The sequence below is a fragment of the Ictidomys tridecemlineatus genome, chromosome 8 (genome assembly GCF_052094955.1).
Source record: "Ictidomys tridecemlineatus isolate mIctTri1 chromosome 8, mIctTri1.hap1, whole genome shotgun sequence".
Lineage (NCBI taxonomy): Eukaryota > Metazoa > Chordata > Mammalia > Rodentia > Sciuridae > Ictidomys > Ictidomys tridecemlineatus.
The window spans coordinates 112,134,858-112,155,612 of record NC_135484.1 but is presented as its reverse complement, the minus strand read 5'-3'; the positions used below and the strand labels follow the sequence as shown (position 1 = coordinate 112,155,612).

Here is a 20,755-nt window from a genome sequence, read left to right as displayed (position 1 = left end):
TTATCAAAGAACATTTACCCCCAAAAGCTCTAGGCTAGATTACTGATTAATTACTTTAAATTTGTAAGAAATTTGTGGGGTGCGGAGGTGCATGCCTATAATCCAAGTGGCTCAGGAGGCTGAGACAGGACGGTGGCAAGTTCAAAGCCCGCTTCAGCAATTTAGCGAGGCCCTGTCTCAAAATAAAATAAAAAAATAAAAAGGGCTGAGGATATGGCTCAGTGTGCGGCTCAGTTCAATCCCTGGTATAATTACCATTCTGCAGGACTTAGGAAAAAAATGAGAAACTGCTGTCATAGTAATTTCACTTCAAAGAAATTTACCAAACAATTCAAAATGTTGACATATCTTAATAATGTTTATAAAAGCATTATTTATAAGAATTAAAAATGGAGGTGGGGATAAATACATAAAAGTAGGAAAAAGGTTAAGTAAATATGATACATTCATATTGTGGGTTATCTTGTAGCCATATCATGAAAAAAAAATGTTTAAGGACATGGAGAAGTTATCAAAATGACACTAGTTTCTCTTTTTTTTTTCAAATTTTTCACATGCTTTATAAAACATTTTCGTTGACCAACTTCTTAATACAATATTCACAGGTTATCTTTGAATAAAATCACTGTGTTGTTTTTTTTTCCTCTGAGTTGCTGCACTTTTCCTGATTTCTCTATTGAACATCAATAATCAAAAGAAAAATGATTAATGAAATATCTCCAGAGTGCTCCACTTGCCCAGCTGCAAATACTGAAACAGATGACCTCCAAAGAACTCTCTACCGCAAAAATCCTGTCACTTAGGTTACCCTTTACCAATCAAAATCATGAACGTTTCTTGGAGCTTTACCTGAACCCTCTCTTTTTCCTTTCAAGGCGAACCTGGCCAAGCAGGAAGGCCGCTTAGCCGTTGCTAACATTGAGTTAGGGAAGGCACAGGCCCTGCTGGATGAGAAACAAGGCGAGCTGGATAAAGTGCAAGCAAAATTTGACGCAGCCATGAATGAGAAAATGGTGAGATCAAGCAAACAAAATTACCAAAAGGATGCTCTGAAACTTAACCCAAGTGTGTGCTGGATTTAGAAACTAGGCAAATGTTTTTGTAGAAAATTCTTTCTGGAATGCCCTTACTCAGGGGCTATCTCAGCCTAGTATGCATCTTTGGCACCCACAATTCTCTTTTTTTTAAATCATCATTAATCTATGAGAAAAAGAGTACTGATTTTGGAGTTAGGAAAAAAAATGGTTCAAAGTCCAGCTCATTATACCTATACATAAAATGGTAGAATTTGATTTTTTTACATTTGAATGGGCACAAGTATAGCCATGTCATTTGCCAATATTCTCCAATTTTTCCCCTCTCCCTTCCCTTCTCCTTCGCCCTGCTCCCTTTTCTCTGCCTATATCCCATCAGTTTTTACCAGATTCCACTACACCTTTATTTCCCTTTTTTCTGTCTTCCACATATGACCCTTGACTTTCTGAGTTTGGCTTATTTTGCTTTTACATAATGTTCTCAAGTTCCATCCATTTCTTGCAAATGACAATTTATTGTTTATGACTGAATAAAACTTCATTGTGTGTATATATACCACATTTTCTTCACTGACTTATGAATACTTAGGCTGGTTCCATTGTTTGTTGTGAATTGTGCTGCTATAAACATGGGTATGCATGTATCGCTGTAGTAAGATGACCTGAATTCTTTAGGATAGATACTGAAGAGTGGTATAGCTGGGTCATATATATGGTGGTTCCATTCCTAGTATGGAGTAACCTCCATACTGATTTCCATAGTGGTTGTACTAATATACAATCCCACCAATAGCGTAAAAGTGTTTCTTTTTTTTCCACATCCTCTCCAGCATTTATTGTTGTTTGTATGGATGGTTGCCATTTTGACTGGTGTGAGATGAAATCTCAGTGTAGATTTTAATTTGAAATTCTCTAATCGCTAACGATGTTGAACATTTTTTTCATATACTTGTTGGCCATTTGTAGTTCTTTTTTTTGAGAAGTGTCTATTTAGTTCATTTGCCCATTTATTAATTGGGTTATTTGGTTTTTAAAAAATATTTTTTTTCAGTTGTAGATGGACACAATATCTTTATTTTATGTATTTATTTTTATGTGATGCTGAGGCTTGAACCCAGTGCCTCACATATGCTAGGAAAGTGCTCTATAACTGAGCTACAACCCCAGTCCCTGGGTTACTTGGTTTTTTAGTGTTAAGCTTTTTGAGTTCTTTGTATATTCTGGAAATTGTTATTTCTTTGTCAAAGAGTAGCTAGCAAAGATTTTCTCCCATTTGTAGGTTTTCTCTTCACATTCTTAATTGTTTCCTTTGCGGTGTTGAATCTTTTTATTTGATGCCAACCCATTTATTAAGTCTTGGTATTATTTCCTTAACTTTAGGGGTCCTATTAAGGAAATTGTTGCCTGTGCCTGAATATTGAAGTGTTGAACCTTCATTTCTCTGTAAGAGTTGCACAGTTTCTGACTTTCTGAATTTGGCTTATTTTGCTTTAGATAATTCCTACTAGGTTTTTGATCCATTTAGAGTTGACTTTTGCACAGAGTGAGAGATAAAGGTCGTCTCATTCTTCTACATATGGATAACCAGTTTCCCAGCACTATTTGTTAAAAAAGCAGTCTTTTCTCCAATGTGTATTTTTTGGGGAACTTTTGTAAAGGATCGTTTGAATATATCTCTGCGGGTTTGTCTCTGTGTCTTCTCTTCTGTACCAGTGTTCTGTGAGCTCAGTTTGGAGCATTTAACCTAACTTATCTGTAAAATGAGGGATCCTAATGTGACCTTTAGAGTAAGGAGGTGGCAGTGTGGGAGTGGAGGTGGGGGTCTTGATTTGCTGATTTCTATGCTGTGATCACTCTTGCCACTATGTAAACTTACCAGGGTGAGGTCACTGGCACAGATTTGGAAAAAATGCACAGCAGACACTTATAGACTATTGTCCACCAAGCAGACACAGTAAAAAATAACCTAAAGAGCATAGATGATATTAAAATGTAAATAGAGTGATGAGTTTATAGTATTTATTACATTTGCTTTTACTATAATTTGCTTCACTATAAGTTTTTATAATTTAATTTTTTCTAATGGCTACATTTAACACCAGCTCACAGATATTCTGAAAGTTTTATAGTTACCTCTTATAATCTGGTTCAAGCTGTTGACAGCACATGACCCTTGCGTGGGATTTTTCTGGGAGAAAATGCTTTGTAAATTGCAAAGAATTTAGGATTATTATTAAATCCAAGACTTTAAGATGGTATATTTTATTGATTTGACTCTATCTTAGATTAAATTAATTTTAAAACTGATACATGAGAAAACATGGAAATTATATGTTTATGGAGTACCATATGACATTTTAATACATGTGTACATTATGTCATGTTTAAATAAAGGTAAATAAATATATCTACCTCTTCAAACATTTATCATTTCTATGTTGTTGTCTTGAACATATTTATTAGAAATAATATTTTAATTATCATGATTTGGATTTTCTCTTAGAGAATTGCTTTTCTTGAAATTTTGTAAAGTTAAAATCACCATGCCAAGAATGGATTATCAGAATTTAATGTATGTCAAGATCTGTCACTGCGTTAGTTTGAGATTAAGTTCATTTGTAAATTCAGAAATTCCTCCATGTAGTTTTATGTGAATGTGGTGGCTGTTTGATCAAGCACTTCAGAAAGTTCTTTGAGACGCTCTCCCCTTGTGATGCAGGATCTACTCAATGATGCAGACATGTGCCGGAAAAAGATGCAGGCGGCGTCCACTCTCATCGATGGGCTAAGTGGAGAAAAAGTCCGATGGACCCAACAAAGTAGAGAGTTCAAAGCTCAGATTAATAGGTATGAATTTTGGTTTCTGTTATAATCGCCCTCCTTCCCAGTCAGTCATCCCTCCAAACCTCCCTCTTTGTGACATTAAAGAACATGAAGCCATTTCCATGGGGAAGTGAGTTTCTCCTGCGTGTCCACTTGTCCACCTCTCCATCCCTCCATCTTAGGAAGTGCTTAGAGCTGGAATCACACATGCTGAGTAGAGAATGGAGAAAATCCCGTGAAACACTGGGAATCTCAGCTGTGGTCTGGCAATGTGGGCGCAACTGATGTGTTGGGATTTGTCAGAATAATCTGGGTACTCCGTCCAGTTCTCTACTCCTGTCTTTGGTGATTTTGAACGTGTGGCTCGCTGGTGCTTTCTAAATGCAAAGGTTTCTTGTGCTGGTGTTTGCTGGGGTCCTCAGAAAACTTGAAAAGAGGGAACGAAAAGGGGGAGGGAAATGGCAAAAGAAACAAATAAATAAGAAGCAGCAAAAATAGTTTAATTTAAGTGTGTGATGAGCAGGACTATGACACGGAATAGCAAGAAGGTGCTTTCCACCAGGAGCCGAGCCTTTGCACCTGTGGCTTCAGTAGGGGGGCTCCGCTCTCTTGCTCTCTGAACCACCCAAAATGTGGCCCCACTCACCCCCACATTTTTTTTGGTCTGGTCTCTCCAGCCTGGCAGGCGCAAAGAAGGCCCTCCCCTGATATCAAAATCAAATTGCCCTGTGGCTTTCCCAGCCACCTAATGGAAAAGGTTAATGTGGACTGGGGATGTGGCTCAGAGGAGAGCTCTTGTCTAGCATGTGCAAGGCCCTGGGTTCGATCCTCAGCACCACATAAAAAAATAAATAAATGAAATAAAGGTATTGTGTCCAACTATAACTAAAAAAATTTTAAAAAGGAAAAAAAGTTTAAATGTGTTAGCTTTTGTGTTTTTTTTCTTAACAGACTTGTGGGTGACATTCTGCTGTGCACAGGCTTCCTGTCCTATCTTGGTCCATTCAATCAGATATTTAGGAACTATTTGCTTAAAGAGCAATGGGAGATAGAGTTGAGATCACGGAAAATTCCTTTCACTGAAAACCTGAATCTTATTTCAATGTTGGTAGACCCTCCAACTGTAAGTTGTACCTTCCTTATCCTGTTTTAATTTCTGCCTCATTTCATTTCTTATTAAGGAATGGAGGCCCGCCTGATTTTTTTCCTTCTTTTTCCATTGAAAAGATTGCTTTGAAAATGCTTAGGAGTGAAAAGGAAGATTTTCCTCGAGGCACAGGATTTCTTTAGCATTTTGAGAAATTTGCTTTTCGATTAAAATCAACAGTGCTCTGTAAACCAAAAGATGGTTGTGAGCAGCAGGCTCACCAGGACTGAGCTCTTCTCATCATTCATGGTGCTCCGCTGAAGTCACACTCTCTTTCAAATGTGTTGGGCAAATGCAGGCATTATCTGGGCCATAAGCGCAGGCATTGACCTTTTTATCAATTCGCCATCTATTTTAGTGTTCGATAGCGTAACACCATAGTGTGCTCTGGGATCACTGAGTAATAGTGTGTCCTGACCCTCCTGGCTAGGGTTTTGATTCCATTCTCAGTATAACTTGCAGAGCTCCAGTGGTAATAAATGCTTTCCAGGCAATTTGTATTCATGAGTTGCATTTCTGATTTGCAAATATGCTCTCCAGTTGCTGCTTCCCTAGAGGATGCGATGCTATTAATTTCATGTTATCTGTATTTAAAAGTTAAAAAATAATCATCTTCAATTCAAACAATGTTGAATTCATCCTTAGAGGGAATAGATTCTGTGTTGGAGAAGCACTGGGCCCTGAGGAAGCAAGGTGGGCCAGGATGGTCTTTATTAACTTTGCACCCTGAAAGTCCTGGAGCAATTTAATGAGGGCAGAGGCTGGTTGGTTCGATGGATCTCTTGTGATTTCGTTGATGACATGGAGAGAGACTGATAAACTCCTACCAACACATCTCATCTAATTTCCCTCCAGCTATATAAGCACCACACCCCATGTGAGCAGAGCCAAAGGGCAGGAAGGAGACGTATCAGGGGCTTATTCCTCAGGGCTTATGTCTTCTGACAGCTCTTTATATTCATTATCTTCTCTATCTATATCTACAGATATAGTAGGTACTCAAGTTTATAATGTTTCCTCTAAAGTACGGAAAGGCAGTATAAAAGTTTATATCTAGTTTTGGTCATTCAAGATTCATTAGGTTACAAATTCATTATTTAAAGTTAATATTATTGGGTTCATACAAGTTTGTTTTTTCTAGCTACCAGTTGCATAGTCTCAAAAGAAAACAAATGTCCAAATTAAAATTTTTTTGTGGGCTGGGGATGTGGCTCAAGAGGTAGCACGCTCGCCTGGCATACGCGGAGCGCTGGGTTCGATCCTCAGCACCACATAAAATAAAGTTGTTGTGTCCACCAAAAACTAAAAAATAAATATTAAAAAATTCTCTCTCTCTCTTTAAATTTTTTTTGCATTATAGAACTAATAACTATAAATGAAAACCTTATTTTCATTTAATGAAGGCATTTTTGTTCTCCTTGGAATGATCATATCCATTTCCTGTTATTTAGATTGGTGAGTGGGGGCTTCAGGGTCTACCAGGAGATGATCTCTCAATTCAGAATGGCATTATTGTGACAAAGGCCACCAGATATCCACTTCTCATAGATCCACAAACTCAAGGCAAAACTTGGATTAAATCAAAGGAAAAAGAAAATGATTTACAGGTATGTAGCATTTGGTGCATGGGAAATTATAAAGTTTCCCTAAAATTTCAATAGACTCTGCCAGCCATAAAGTTGCCATCTGTGTTAGTTAGCTTTCTGTTACTATGATAAATATCTGAGATAACCATCTTATAAAAAGACAAGGATATTTGGGCTCACAGTTTGGGGGCTTTCAGTTCATGATTAGTTGGCACCATTGCTTTTGAGCCTGTGGTGAGGAGGAACATCATAGTGGCACAGCTTGTCACCTCATGACCAGATGTAAAAGAGAGGAAAAGGAAGGGGTTGGGGTCCCAATATCTCTATCAAGGACACACCCCCAGTGGCTGGAAGACCTCCCAGTAGGCCTTACCTCTTAAAAGTTTTCACCAACCTGGATGTGGTGACACATACAATCCCAGTGGCTTGGGAGGCTGAATCAATACATTCATGAGTTCAAAGCCAGCCTTGGCAACTTAGCAAAGCCCTGAACAACTCAGTGAGAACCTATCACTTAAAAAAAAAAAAAGTTTCCACATTTTCCAATTGTGCCAAGCTGAGGACCAAGCTTTTAACACACAGGACTTTGAGGGCCACTCCAGATCCAAAGTCTATAACATCATCCCTGATAATTGGTTGCTAATTTACATTCTTGAGTTTATAACAGCAACTTGGGGCAGCAGCTCTGGTTAAATTCTCTTTTGTGCTGTCTCTTGATCTCCTCTCTCTCTCCAATCATTTCTCTGACTCTATTGCTTTTGCCAATGTTGAATGAGGCTTTTCCCCTCCCCCCATACCTTGGGTTTGGGCTTATAGAAAAGTGATTCCTCAACTCGACGCCATTCTTGCCAACCTAGCTCAGGTGCTTGGTACTATATAGAATACTGAGTCCAGCGTGGCTTTGGAGTCTAATGTAGGGTTAATTTGAAATAACTTTAGATGGGGACAGGATTGCATCGCTGACTTCCTTGGGGATCTTGTGTCTTTCAAGCTAGTGATATGAGCTATTCCTTGTTTGCTAGCCACTGTCCCCAGAGTTCTAAGCCTTCTATCTATGTAGTTTTACTTCCACTGTTTCTATTCATCAGAATGTCTTTCTCCACCCCACTGGTCACTTAACTGATAGCTCAAATAAAAATCTTCAATGTCACTGAAGGTCTCCACCCAACACTATCTTCCTGAAGATTTTTCTGGGTCTCTAGCTAGGTGCTGCCTGTCCCAAGTTCTCACCACGTTTTGTTTGTACTTCTGCTGTGGACTTAGATTCTGTCTTCAATTTTTGTTCTTTTGACCTTTGCCTCTTTTATTTCTGTTATACCATAGACTTCTTGCTAGTCAGGTTTATGGTTTTACCCATCTTTACATTTTCTGCACAGCTCTTTATACAGAGTAAGAATTCCAATATTTACTGAATTTAAGTGGATTAATCAAAGTGTGTCATCATCATAGGGGTGCAGACATCAGGAAAATCATGTGTCTGTCTTGATAAATGTGGGGGAAAAAAACCCTCAATACTCATTTGTGATAAAACTGTCGGTAAACTAAGACTAGCAGGGATCTTCTCTAATCAGATAAAGAGTTTCTACAAAAGCCTATAACAAACATCGTATTTAATAGTGAAATATTGGAAGAGTACTTCTGAGATCCAGGCTTTCCAGGCAAGTGGACACTGCTTGGTGCTTAGGAGCATACCCCAGGTCCCCCGCCTCACGAATACTCCAGAACACCAGGACCCAGAGAAATCCTAGGATGGACGAAGGAGTGTAAATGGAAGCAGTGTGTGTGTGTGTGTGTGTGTGTGTGTGTGTGTGTGTGTGTGTGCGCACGCGCGCATGTGTGTGTGTGTGCAGAAGCTTAGCAAAGTGGTGTCATCTGTTTCCATAGAGCTTTGTGGGAACCACGTTCCCAGGAGTGGACCTACAGGGTTCACCTGCATAACCCTGCACCTAGTTTCCTGGGTCCAGTTGTAATGGTCCCTGGCTCCACTGCCCTTCACTCCCCTGGATGCTGATCTTGCTGCTCATCTTATTATCTTTAGCTCAAATGGTGCCCCAGTGTTATTTGGCTGTGAATGCCACTGCGTTTCCTGACCATAGCTTGGTCTCTGCTCCAGCCTTACATTCATTGATAGCCTTTGGGTCATGTCCTTGCTGAGGTACTGGGCCCCCAGACCATCTTGTGGATGTAACAGAAGTGTGCCTGAGACTTACTTATTTCAACAACCATCTCCTGCTGGGATGTAAGCAGGTTAACCATGTTTTCTTTATTCAGAAAACACAAGTTACTAAGTATGTGGATAACCGCGTGCCCAAGCACGGAGAAATGAAAAACTAGTATGTTTTGTGTCCAGTGCTGCCCTCTATCTTGGCAGCTTTGCCAAGATCACTTTCAATGCCACCTCCAGACTGCTCTGACTTCACCAAGTGTCTCCATGAGGACTTCGTTGGCCACCTTATTTGTGCAGATGACACAGGCTCTGGAGTGGCTATCCAAAGTGCCTCTATACAAGAAAAATCCAGTGATTTAAACTTAAAATTAGAACTTCAAGATATTATTTCAAGTTTGTGAAGATACTGAAGATGGTTAAATATAACCCTAAATAAACTATTAGAAAATTATTATCTTTGCTTGGGAAGGAAATTGCAAAAATAGAGTTTATCTCCCGGGAGATAGAACAAGACAACAGTGAATTTAGTCATATTGGAACCTTATTTGTTTTGTTTAAAGTTCTTTGTTTAGCTGGGTTCAGTGATGCACCCCTAATCCCATTTATTTGAGAGGATGAGGCAGGAGGATTGCAAGTTTGAGGCCAGCCTCAGCAACTTAGTGAGGTCAAAATAAAAAATAAAAAGGGCTAGGGATGGAGTTCAGTGGTTAAGTGCCCCTGGGTTCAATCCCCAGTACAAAAACCAAAAACCAAAACCCAAACAAAACAGCTCTTTGTTAAGCTTCATTTACCTTAATCAACTCATAGTGAGACCTTTGGAGCATATAATTTGTATAAAGAAAACTATCAATTGGGGGAACAACTTCTTTTACGTGCAGGATTTTTAAAAATGTTATTTCCTTTTTCATCAAAACAGAACAAAAGTAGTCTTGTTTCATTGCTCATTTCTACCTCCCCCCCCCTCTTTTTCATAGCAATTGATGTCTGTCAGCTCTGCTCTCCTAACCACTCCCTGTCCCGGTGGATCTTTCTTGTGTGTTAGGGTCCACACCTACAGTTGCATAAAGGGGACAGTTCAACTGAGAGGACAGTTCAACTGAGAGCACAGAATGTAAGGATAGGGGAATCCAGAGGAGCCCTGGGGAATCCTCACAGGCAGGGAGAGGGATCATAGCAGAAGCAAGAGTTCAAAGCCAAGCAGCTGATGCAGGCATCAACCAGCTCAGCGGGTCTGTTTTTAACTAAAAACAAACATTGATCTGAAAATGAGGAATCCTGCAAGGATTCAACATTGGCAAAAGCAATAGACCCAGAAAAATGAATGGAGAGAGAGAAGAGATCAAGAGAGAGCACAAAAGAGAATTTAACCAGAGCTGCTGCCCCAAGTTGCTGTTATAAACTCAAGAATGTAAATTAGCAACCAATTATCAGGGATGATGCTATAGACTTTGGATCTGGAGTGGCCCCCAAAGTCCTGTGTGTTAAAAGCTTGGTCCTCAGCTTGGCACAATTGGAAGATAGTGGAAACATTTTTTTTTTTTTTAAAGTGATAGGTTCTCACTGAGTTGTTCAGGGCTTCGCTAAGTTGCCAAGGCTGGTTTTGAACCCCCCAAAAATCAAAGGATAGAGAAAGTGAATTTGTAGTCTTTTAGGTTGACTTTTTGAAGAGTATCCTAATCTTTCCCACTAGGAGAAAAACTACGTGGGTGAACGTTGGTTTCATCAATGACATTTCTAACGCTCTTATGTTTAATTTTTTATCACTTATTCATTTTGAAGGAGTCCTGAGAAGATAAATACATGCCAGTAATATGGGAGTTACTTTTTTCTGTAGTGATTATAACTACGCAAGTTTGAAAAGATCACTCCTTGAGTTTTTCTTTTCTGTCAGGAGCAGATCTCTGACATGCCACACGAGGAATGTAACGTGAATCTCCTCTTTTGATCAGAGAGACTTTGTTACACCTGCAGGGCTTTTTCAAAGTCATGACTTGCCAATTTTTGAAAATTAATTTTTGCTTCTTTCTTTTATTTTAGAAGCAGGCTTCCTGTACTGTCCTTCAAATTCCTAGTTACCAGCCCAACAAATCTCTTGGTTTCCATGTAGGAATGGGCACATTCTTTGTAACATTCACAGGCTAATGAACTCCACTTCTAGGTGACATCTCTGAATCATAAATATTTCCGCACACACTTGGAGGACAGCCTTTCCTTGGGTCGACCCCTTCTCATCGAGGACATTCGTGAAGAGCTGGATCCAGCCTTGGATAATGTCTTAGAAAAGAATTTCATTAAATCCGGCACCGCTTTTAAGGTGAGCTTTTGTAAAAGAGAATGAAAGAAAAGAACAATGGTGACATCTACTTATCTTTTTGAGCATAGCAGTAAAAGCAATTTCTTCCAGGTGATAGTATTTGATATGCTGGAAAAAATTATTTCCAAACTCATATTTGGTGTTTCCTTTTATCTATTTTTTATTTTTAAGCATAAAGTGCTTATTTTACTTTTCCTTCACAGTGTTAGCTATTATTCTATATTTCTTTTTTCCTAACTTCTAATTAACAAATAATAATTGTATATATGGAGTAGAATGTATTATACATTTCAAAATTGCTAAAGTAAATCTTTTTTAAAAATTAAATTTATTTTTTAACTCATAAAAACATAAAAGCTCTATATAATATGGGTGCCATGTGATGCTTTGATTCCTTTTTTATAGTATATAAAACAAAGTAACATTAGGGAACCACATTGTCTGGTTTTAATAATTATGCTAGTGTTGCATAGGAAAATTACATGTATTCTTAGCAACTCTGAGAAAGCTGAGTTTGCAAACCATATGCATATTTATGTAAGAAAATCTGAATTTCCTTCCTGGATAAAATAGTATTTTCATAAAGCTTATAGACATTGCTCTGTTCTTTTTTCTTTTTATTAACTTTTTTTCTAAACTCATTGACTTTGCTGGAAGCTATGGAATACTGTTCCCAATTGTTGATGGTAACATGAATTGTTTTCAATATAACTGTTTATTTTTTAATTGACGTCATTCTCTTCCTTTAGGGTAGGTTTTATTTCTTGATGAATAACAACATTTCTGGTGGAGTGTTTTCTTCTTTGGATGACTTTATTTCCTGAGTATAAGTGAACCATAAAGAATGCATTTTTTTCATTAAACAAAGATTTATTTAGAAAATTTTTCTTCATAATGTGAATTCATTCCTATGCCATATTTTTAAAATTAATTCAGCAAAATTTATGGAGCATCCAATATATACTTAAGCCTGCAAGAGTTTATGGGGTGTATTGAATAAAACTCAGTGTTCTGAAGACTTAGCATCATCTCCTATGAGATTAAGAAATAGAATTTCTCTTTTTCAGATAAAGGAGCTAAGAATAAAATTTTAGTGATTCATTTGGCTATTGTGGACTCATCCACAATTTTGAACTGCATTTAAAAAAAATTTAATTGACAAATAAAATAAAGATCTTATATATTCAAAATGTACAATGTGATATTTTGATATAACTATACATTATGTAATGATTATCATAATCAAATTAATTAACACACTCATCACCACGCATGCTGACTCTTAGATATCCAGAATTTGTTCATCTTACAAATGAAAGTTGTACCCTTTGACTAACACCTCCCCTTCCTACCTCTAGCCCCAGGTAACCAGTGTTGGATTCTCTGCTTCTAAGAATTCAGATTTGTTTAGATTCCACATATAGATGAGATCACACTGTAATTGTCTTTCTGTATAAGATTTATTTTATATGCCTCATTTAACATGCCAAAGGAGGATATAGAATCTCTATTCCTGAAGATCTTTTTAAAGACCCTAGATTCTTATTTGCAGTATTGAAGATAGGGTACCTGAGGATGTGATGGTGACCTTAAGAATGTTTTCCATCATATGCAGGATGAGGATTAATTGAAACTTAAGACATTTAAAAATGGTACCAATATCCACTTGATTTTTTATATAGCAAAACCCAGTTGTTTTTCAATATACTGCAAATAGTAGTACTTAAGATAAATGTTTTCTTTCTGGAAAAAAAGAGTTGGCATTTTTCCTTTGCACATTATGTTAACTTTCTATTGTCAAATATTCTTGAGATATGAGTATAGAATGCAAAAAGAAGTAATACTTTGGATGAATATAGCAAAGTTCCATAGTAGGAAATAATTTCCTCAGCTAGGGGGAAAATAGCATCTCCTGTACTTTGAACAAATGATGAGAGTAATAAATACTGAAAATGTCAAGTCAAATCCTAGATGCATCTGAGTTTTCCTTTACCCACCATTTGTTTTGGATAAATTTCTCATTTTCCTGGTATTATTGCTAAAAATATCTTCAGGAAGGTCCACAGATCTAAATTGTTCTAAATGGAATAGGCTTTATTATTTAAGAACCGTGATTAAAATTTCATGTCTTTCTTTCGAAATTCATTCCAGTTGTACAACCCTAACCTTTGCTAAAGTCTTTCCTAAAATGACCCCAAATCCCTTGTCCTGCTCTTAAACTGTTCTTATTTTTATATTTGAATATATATAGGTGAAAGTGGGTGATAAGGAGTGTGATGTCATGGATTCATTCAAACTTTATATTACCACGAAATTACCAAACCCTGCCTTTACCCCCGAGATCAACGCTAAAACATCAGTGATTGACTTCACTGTTACCATGAAAGGACTGGAGAATCAGTTATTGAGGAGAGTAATTCTAACCGAGAAACAGGTAATCACACTCAAGGGAAAGAACTTCTACTTATAATAAATTATAATAAATGCTTAAAATGTATTGAGGAATTACTAAGTATATGGAAGACAACCATATTCACCCTTGTTAACATGAAGAAATATTTCTTTGGCAGTGTCAATTTCTATGAAGAAATCCTATAACTCATTTCTTCTTTAATACCAAACACACACGCGCACACACACACACACACATCTACTCTGATTGGAAACCTTTGAGTATATTGACTTACATATCTGTAGCCTTATGGATTGTCCTGATTTCACATGAAAAATTTACTGAAAACCATAATCCTGGAGAAAAATAAATTGCCCTATTGCCCTGGCTTGCTAAATACCACTGTGATAGTTAGAATTACAAGATGGTCTCCATTATTTAATGATATAAGGAGCCATACCTTTATTTTAATTAAATGAAATTTACACAAAAGCAGAGATATTAAGTATGGCTGAGGGTTCTAATGAAGCAAAGAACCACTTAGGATTAGAAGATTTTTTTAAGAGACAGATACAAGATTAAACCAATTATTAAGCTAATGCTCGGAAAACATTAAATTTTATGCATAAAATATTTGCACAAAATATATTTGCATATATTGAATATATTTGCATAAAACATGAGAAAGTTTCTATTTGCTTCAGTATAATTAATTTTGGTATTCAAGATTCAAGGAAAAGACAAGGTTAGGAATAATAACAGCAAAGAGACATAAAATGGGAAGGTGAGAAAAAGAAGGAGAGGAGAGGATGGCAGGGCCTGGGGGAGAGGGAAGAGAGGAACACAGGCCACACAGAAGTGGAAAGAGAAATGATGCTAAATCTTCTTCTTGAGTAAAATGATGTCAAGTCCTACCTGGTTAATAGAGGCGGCTCACCTCGGGGACCAGCCATTGAAAGGTGGTCAGTCCAGGGGAGAGAGAAGGGCACAATCCCAGCTGTGAGAGCTGTGTGACTTTCATTGCCAAGACACCAGGGGCTGGTGCTGTCCAAAAGGCATCTGTGTCTCCTCCACAGCCAGGCAGAGAGCCCCGACCCTCCAATTCACTGCTTGAATTGCCTCTCAGAACCGCTGTCAGAAAGGAGTCCTCCATGGTCTCACTGGGGCTGTTGGACTATTTTGAGATGATTTCACTCTAGCCCAGCTCCCCCATGAGGTTGCACTGTCTAAAGGTCCCCAGTATACCCTACACCCACTCCTTTTAGGCCTTAGCTTCCTCTCCAAGAGCCATTCTAAGATGTGCACACCAACCTTGCACAGCACAGTGAGGGCATCCTGAGCAGGACAGCCAACCCCCAGCAAGCCTGCTCTGATACATCAGTTGCACAGATGAACAAATGGAAGTCAGAGAGAATAAGGGACTAAGCCTATAACAGCACATACGCTTTCCACCCTGCCAGGCCTATTGATCATGCTGTAAAACTTAGCAAGTGTCCACTATGCGGTAGCACCTGTTTTTCTATACCATACTGAAAAGGAAGCTAATGTGATTTCGTTTTGTCCATGTGTTCATACACTGCCACATGGGGAGGATTGTTTGAATGAAAGTGATTCATTAGTCCCCTGCAAATGCAGCCATACTCTCATCACCCCAAGAAAAGCCACAATCCTGCTAGAATGGTGGCAGTGACCCTTGTCTTGGTTATGGAAGACAAGGGTATCAGCCCTTTCTCCTCCAGTAACTAGCCATGTGTGTGATATTGGGATGATATCATATTTCTGGGTTCTCAGCTTCCCCAGAGGTAAAATAAAGGAGTTAAACTAAATTCAGTGCCTCTCGATTTGACAAATATCTATTGGGTTGAGTCCCTTCTCTGCAAAGATTCACGATAAGTGCTGTCAAGAACACAAAAATTAATGGGAAGAGTGCGGACAGTTCCTGCCTCGTAGATGCACAGACTCTGGAGGAAAATAACCTCAAAGGCAAACTGTGCCACAGGCCATAACAGATGTACAGATCGATGCTGTGCCATGGCCTTTGATTGACTGGTTGGTGCAGGAAGACTTTCTGAAAGTGGTAGAATTTCCAAAGCAGTTTTTCCAGAAATGTTCTTAAGTAGTTTAAAACAGTGCAAGAAAGAACAAACAAGCAAAAACAACAACAACAACAACAACAACAAAAAAACATTGCCATGAAGGATATAACTAAGATGGTTTCAATTTCGAGTCTGTATTTACTAGGAGTATGTATTAGTGTTATATTCCCTGGATTTTAATGCTGGGCTATGGTTATGTAAGAGACTGTCCTGGCTCTCAGGAGATTTGCTAAAATCTTTAGGAACAAAGAGTTATGACATGAGCAAGAAGATACAATAACAACAACAACAACAACAACAACAATATCATTTATATACAGAGTGAAAAGCCAACAACATATACCCTTTACCTAGAGTATTTTGGTGACTCTAGGTAAAGGATATATGAGAATTTGTTGTATTAGTCTTGCAAACTTCTAAAAATTTGACACTTTTCCAAAATATAATTTCTAAGGTATATTATTTATGTAGGAAAAAGATACCTTCCAAACACCGATGTAATCCCTTTGGTAGAAGGAGATGCAAATACAATGGAAAACGAATTTGTGTCTGCAGCTGACTGTGCGACGTCAGGTCCTGTGTGCCTGTGGTCAGATCTCAAGCTGAGAATTCATATTTGACCTCAGTAGCCCTGTGGTTTCTTGATATTAATGCCTCTTTGTTTCTACCTCTTCTTCCTGCAAATAAAATGAGCATTTTTCACAGATGCAGAGTGGGAACAGGTCCAAGAAAATGGGACACTCTGTTAATAAACTGAGCTGGCAAGAGGCTGGGGGTAATTGGGTAAAATTGTTATAGCCCTTATCGCCTGCATGCCAGTCTAAGGCCTGTGGAATCTGAATGCTAGTGGGCATAGTTTAAAAAATTATCCAGAGAAACAAAATACAGACGGATTTGACTAATGATAGTAATTTCTTCTGTCCTTCGAAAGGCAGTTTGGTTGAAACATTTTAAATTAATAACAAAGAACTAATATGTTGAATTTGCCCTGATCACTGGGGATTTCAGTTCTGATGATATCTTTTTGTTTCTTAATAACAGGAGCTAGAGTCTGAGAGGGTTAAACTTTTGGAGGACGTTACTTTTAATAAGCGGAAGATGAAAGAACTTGAAGATAACCTCCTCTATAAATTAAGTGCTACAAAAGGTATTGTGTTATTAAGAAGTAATCAAATAACAAACCCTAAGTGAGGATTTCTTTTATACACTTCAATGCTCTCATGATTGCACGCATTAGGAAAAAGTTGAGTTACCAATACAAAAACAAGCCAGGCGGTTTCTAGCTAGATGTTAAAGAAGGACTGCAGAGAATCTGATTTTTGAATTAGCAACTAGAGACTGCGCATCTGGGAATAACACAGTTTTCTTGATGTAACTGCTCTCTCCTGAGAAAAATAAGGGCTCTCAGTGGAGCTGGGTAACTCACAATAGGCTAATTTGCTTGCCCAAAAGAAACTAATGTGCTAATCTATTTTTTTTTCAGACTGACTCTTTCATTTGGTCTTAAAATGCAGTGCTCCAACAGGTTATGACACATGTCATTTGTGTCCAAGGAGCTTGGCTACCAAGGGCCCAGCTCTTTTCATCTCACCTTGACTTTGCACTTGGAAGTCAAGGGTAGGGTCTCCTCTGGGCAGTCAGAGTCATCATACCATACCCCAATTTGAGGATGTACTCCCTGTGAAATATAGTAAAAGAAAAATTGTATCCAAATAAAGTGAAATCAACAAACATCATATAGTTCTGTGTAGGCAAATCACAGCAACCTGAATTCCCCCATTTTTTAGCAGTCTGATAAAGAATACTTCCCAATATCACTTTAATTCCTGAATTAAAATTGAAAAACAAAAAACTCCCTAACCTCTCACACTTAGCTACCCTTTAGGATGAGCTCAGTGGAAAGTCTTTCTATCTGCCTTCATGGCACTGCTTCTGCTGGTGAAGTCGCTGTTCTCTTGCTAAGAGTTAGCAAGGAGAGCCAAAGGCGACTCCCTGGTCCTGCAAAGAGTGTGCCAGGTCCAGATGTCTTTGCTGTGAGATTAACCAAGTGTGGATTTCCACATGAGATGTGGCCTGTATGCCAGAGGAACTCAGCACGTTTGCAGTGCCCACCTGCCTCCCAGAATCCAGGACAGACCCGAGCGCTGCCGTGTGTACCGGCCATGAGTTGAGCACATCCAAAGAATCTTTCCATATCTTAAAACTGAACTCATGGTCACAAGTACGTGTTATTTCTATTAAAAACAATGTTGAAGGGGAAGCTAAAAATAAAATTAGGGTTTCTCTTCCTGAAGAGACACTTCTACTGTCCCCCAATCTCCTCTTGTAGATGTAGAGGAACCAGAGTTCTCAGTAACAAGGACTGTTCTGCTCAACCCGGGGGAGGTGAGAAGGTGCCGCTCACCTATCAGCTTGCCACGAGTCTCAGTCAGCTCTTTGGCTGCTGTGACTAAAAGATCGGACCAGAACAATTTTAGGAGGAAAAGTTTATTTGGGGGCTCAAGGTTTCAGAGGTCTCAATCCACAGAAATCAGGCTCCATTTCTTGAGGCTTGAGGTGAGGCAGGACATCATGGCAGACAGTGTAGTGGAGGGAAGCAGCTCACATGGTGATCAGAAAGCAGAGAGAGTCTCCCCTCAGTAGGTACAAAATATATACCCCAAAGCCAAGCCTCCCAGTGAACCACCTCCTCCAGCCACACCCCACCTGCCTCCAGTTCTCACCCAGTTAATCCCATCAGGGAATTAACACACTGATTAGGTTTAAGCTATAACCCAATCAATCTTCTCTAAGCCTTCTTGCATTGCCTCACACGAGAGCTTTTGGGGGACACCTCACATCCAAACTGTAACACCAAGCTTTTGCACCAGCTCACACCCCAAGACAAGTGGGACAGATACTCTGGGAACACTTGGTGAAAAGCCACCCAGATGGAGGGAAAGCATGTCACATAGGGAATGGCTAAAATCCCTGGAGATGCCATTATTGTCTTCAGACATTTGAAAACCTATCAAATGGGTCTTTAGCCTTTTGCAGATTTGTAAGCCGGGTACAGGACAGGCCTTTGGCAGGACTCTGGTGTCAGGTGGTAGTTGACCTTTTGGCATCTTCAGATTCTACTCCCCCGGGACCCTGTGGACTTTGGAGAAGTCCGGGTGGAAACCAGCAGTGGGATTTCAGAAGCGACGAATCTTGCTCAGAAGCCGCTCCACCTCATGCCCACAGTTTTCCTCCTTTGACTTTTAGGTTCCTTGGTAGACGATGAATCTCTCATTGGTGTCCTCCGAACTACCAAGCAGACAGCGGCTGAAGTGAGTGAAAAGCTGCACGTGGCCGCGGAAACCGAGATCAAGATCAACACGGCGCAGGAGGAGTTCCGGCCCGCGGCCACCCGAGGCAGCATCCTCTACTTCCTCATCACGGAGATGAGCATGGTCAACATCATGTACCAGACGTCGCTGGCCCAGTTCTTGAAGCTCTTTGACCAGTCCATGGCCAGGTCAGTCTTCCCCACCTTTTCCCTGGTGGCTCCAAAGCTGTAACTTCAATTTCTTTGTATCTGTATTTCTTCTCTTTCAGCAATTGATTTTTGCCTCTTTGATTTTTTGAAATGGACTGCAGGTCTGAGAAGTCGCCACTCCCTCAAAAGAGGATCACCAACATTATCGAGTACCTGACATACGAAGTTTTTACATACTCCGTCAGAGGCCTGTACGAAAACCACAAATTCCTCTTTGTACTCCTCATGACCTTAAAAATTGATCTTCAGAGAGGGACAGTTAAGCACAGAGAGTTTCAGGCTCTCATTAAAGGTAAAGTGTTTGTACTGTGGATGGGTAAAAAGTATTGCTTTTGATGTGTTCTTTGATATTCTCTAAACCCATTTCTGTGATATGGAAGGGAAATTGGGTCCTAATGGAAGTGATGTTCTTTTTTTAATGTCTTTTTATCTGATTTCCATTAATTTTTCTCTGGTTACTTTGAGATTCAGGTCTGTGCTAATCCTGTGGATTTTAGATATATAATCATGTCCAGTCTGTTCATTGTTGTCCATGCTTAGGAGAATAGATTGAAAGACATGCTGGTGGTGAGTTTTCTAGAGCAAGAGAGCAATTCCCTCAGCCAGGAAGTGTCATTATTTTTCAGGCTGTAAAAAGGCATATTTGTATTCCATTTTTGGCATTCATCTTGTTCTTTGCTTATCTCTATATTAAAAGGTATAATTAAGAAGACAAAGGAATTTTATTTTCATCTGGTGCAGGGGTACACATCTGTAATCCCAGCTGCTTGGGAGGCTGAGATAGGAGGATTGCAAGTTCAAAGCCAGCCTCAGCAAAGTGAGGTGCTTAGCAACACAGTGGGACCCTGTCTCTAAATAAAATACAAAATAGGGCTGGGGTATGCCTCAGTGGTTGAGTGCCCCTGAGTTCAACCCCTGGTACCAAAAAGAGAAAGAATGATATTTTCAGTTGAATTCAGTTGAACAAGTATTTACTGAGCACTTCCTATCTAAACCTGTCATGCTGCTATTGGAGACACAAGCATAAGCCAGACCTTGTTTAAAATAAATCTTAGACTCATAATGGGGATAAAGTTAGTTTTAGAAAATAACTCTAATGGCCAGGCAGAGGGTGCACACCTATAATCCCAGTGGCTGGGGGCTGAGACAGGATGAACGCAAGTTCAAAGCCAGCCTCAGCAACTTATTGAGACCCTAAGTAACTTAGTCTCAAAATAAAAAATAAAAGGGCTGGGGATGTGGCTCAGTGGTCAAGCACTCCTGGGCTCAATTCCTGGTACCAAAAATAAAAAAAAAAACCTCTAAAATAAAGCAGAACAAAACAACTTAAGTAAGAGAGCTAAAAAAACAAAAACAAGGTGTTCAATCAAAAAGGAGGAAAATATTGCATGTGGTTTGTGTTATTTAAAAAAAAGGCTTTGTGAACAAAAAGTCTACCTCTACAGTGATCTGGGGATTATTTGATTGATGATAAACATGTTCCAATCTTTTTCTTGTGTTTTTGGCTCTTTAAATATAATTTGGCATATCATTTTCTAGCTACCCTTACCCTCAAAAAACAAAGTGGCATTTGAGAGGGATCCTGAATTCAGGAGAGGCAGAAATGAGCACAACCCTCCATACTGAGACAGAACAACGCTGTTGAAACAGCCTGGTTTTGTTGAAATGCCTGGTGG

General features: G+C 39.0%; 1 protein-coding gene across 2 annotated transcripts in view; it reads left to right on the top strand.

Annotated features, from left to right (window-relative positions):
- Dnah8 (dynein axonemal heavy chain 8) overlaps window positions 1-20,755 on the top strand; it is a 286,935-nt gene that overhangs the window by 188,894 nt on the left and 77,286 nt on the right. For both annotated transcript variants that reach the window (XM_005318733.5, XM_078020075.1), the window contains exons 68-76: window positions 876-1,013; window positions 3,754-3,881; window positions 4,809-4,980; window positions 6,456-6,611; window positions 10,916-11,071; window positions 13,323-13,505; window positions 16,601-16,706; window positions 18,806-19,058; window positions 19,181-19,371. In XM_005318733.5, the coding sequence (XP_005318790.3) occupies window positions 876-1,013; window positions 3,754-3,881; window positions 4,809-4,980; window positions 6,456-6,611; window positions 10,916-11,071; window positions 13,323-13,505; window positions 16,601-16,706; window positions 18,806-19,058; window positions 19,181-19,371 (1,483 nt within the window). The remainder of the gene's footprint in view (window positions 1-875; window positions 1,014-3,753; window positions 3,882-4,808; window positions 4,981-6,455; window positions 6,612-10,915; window positions 11,072-13,322; window positions 13,506-16,600; window positions 16,707-18,805; window positions 19,059-19,180; window positions 19,372-20,755) is intronic.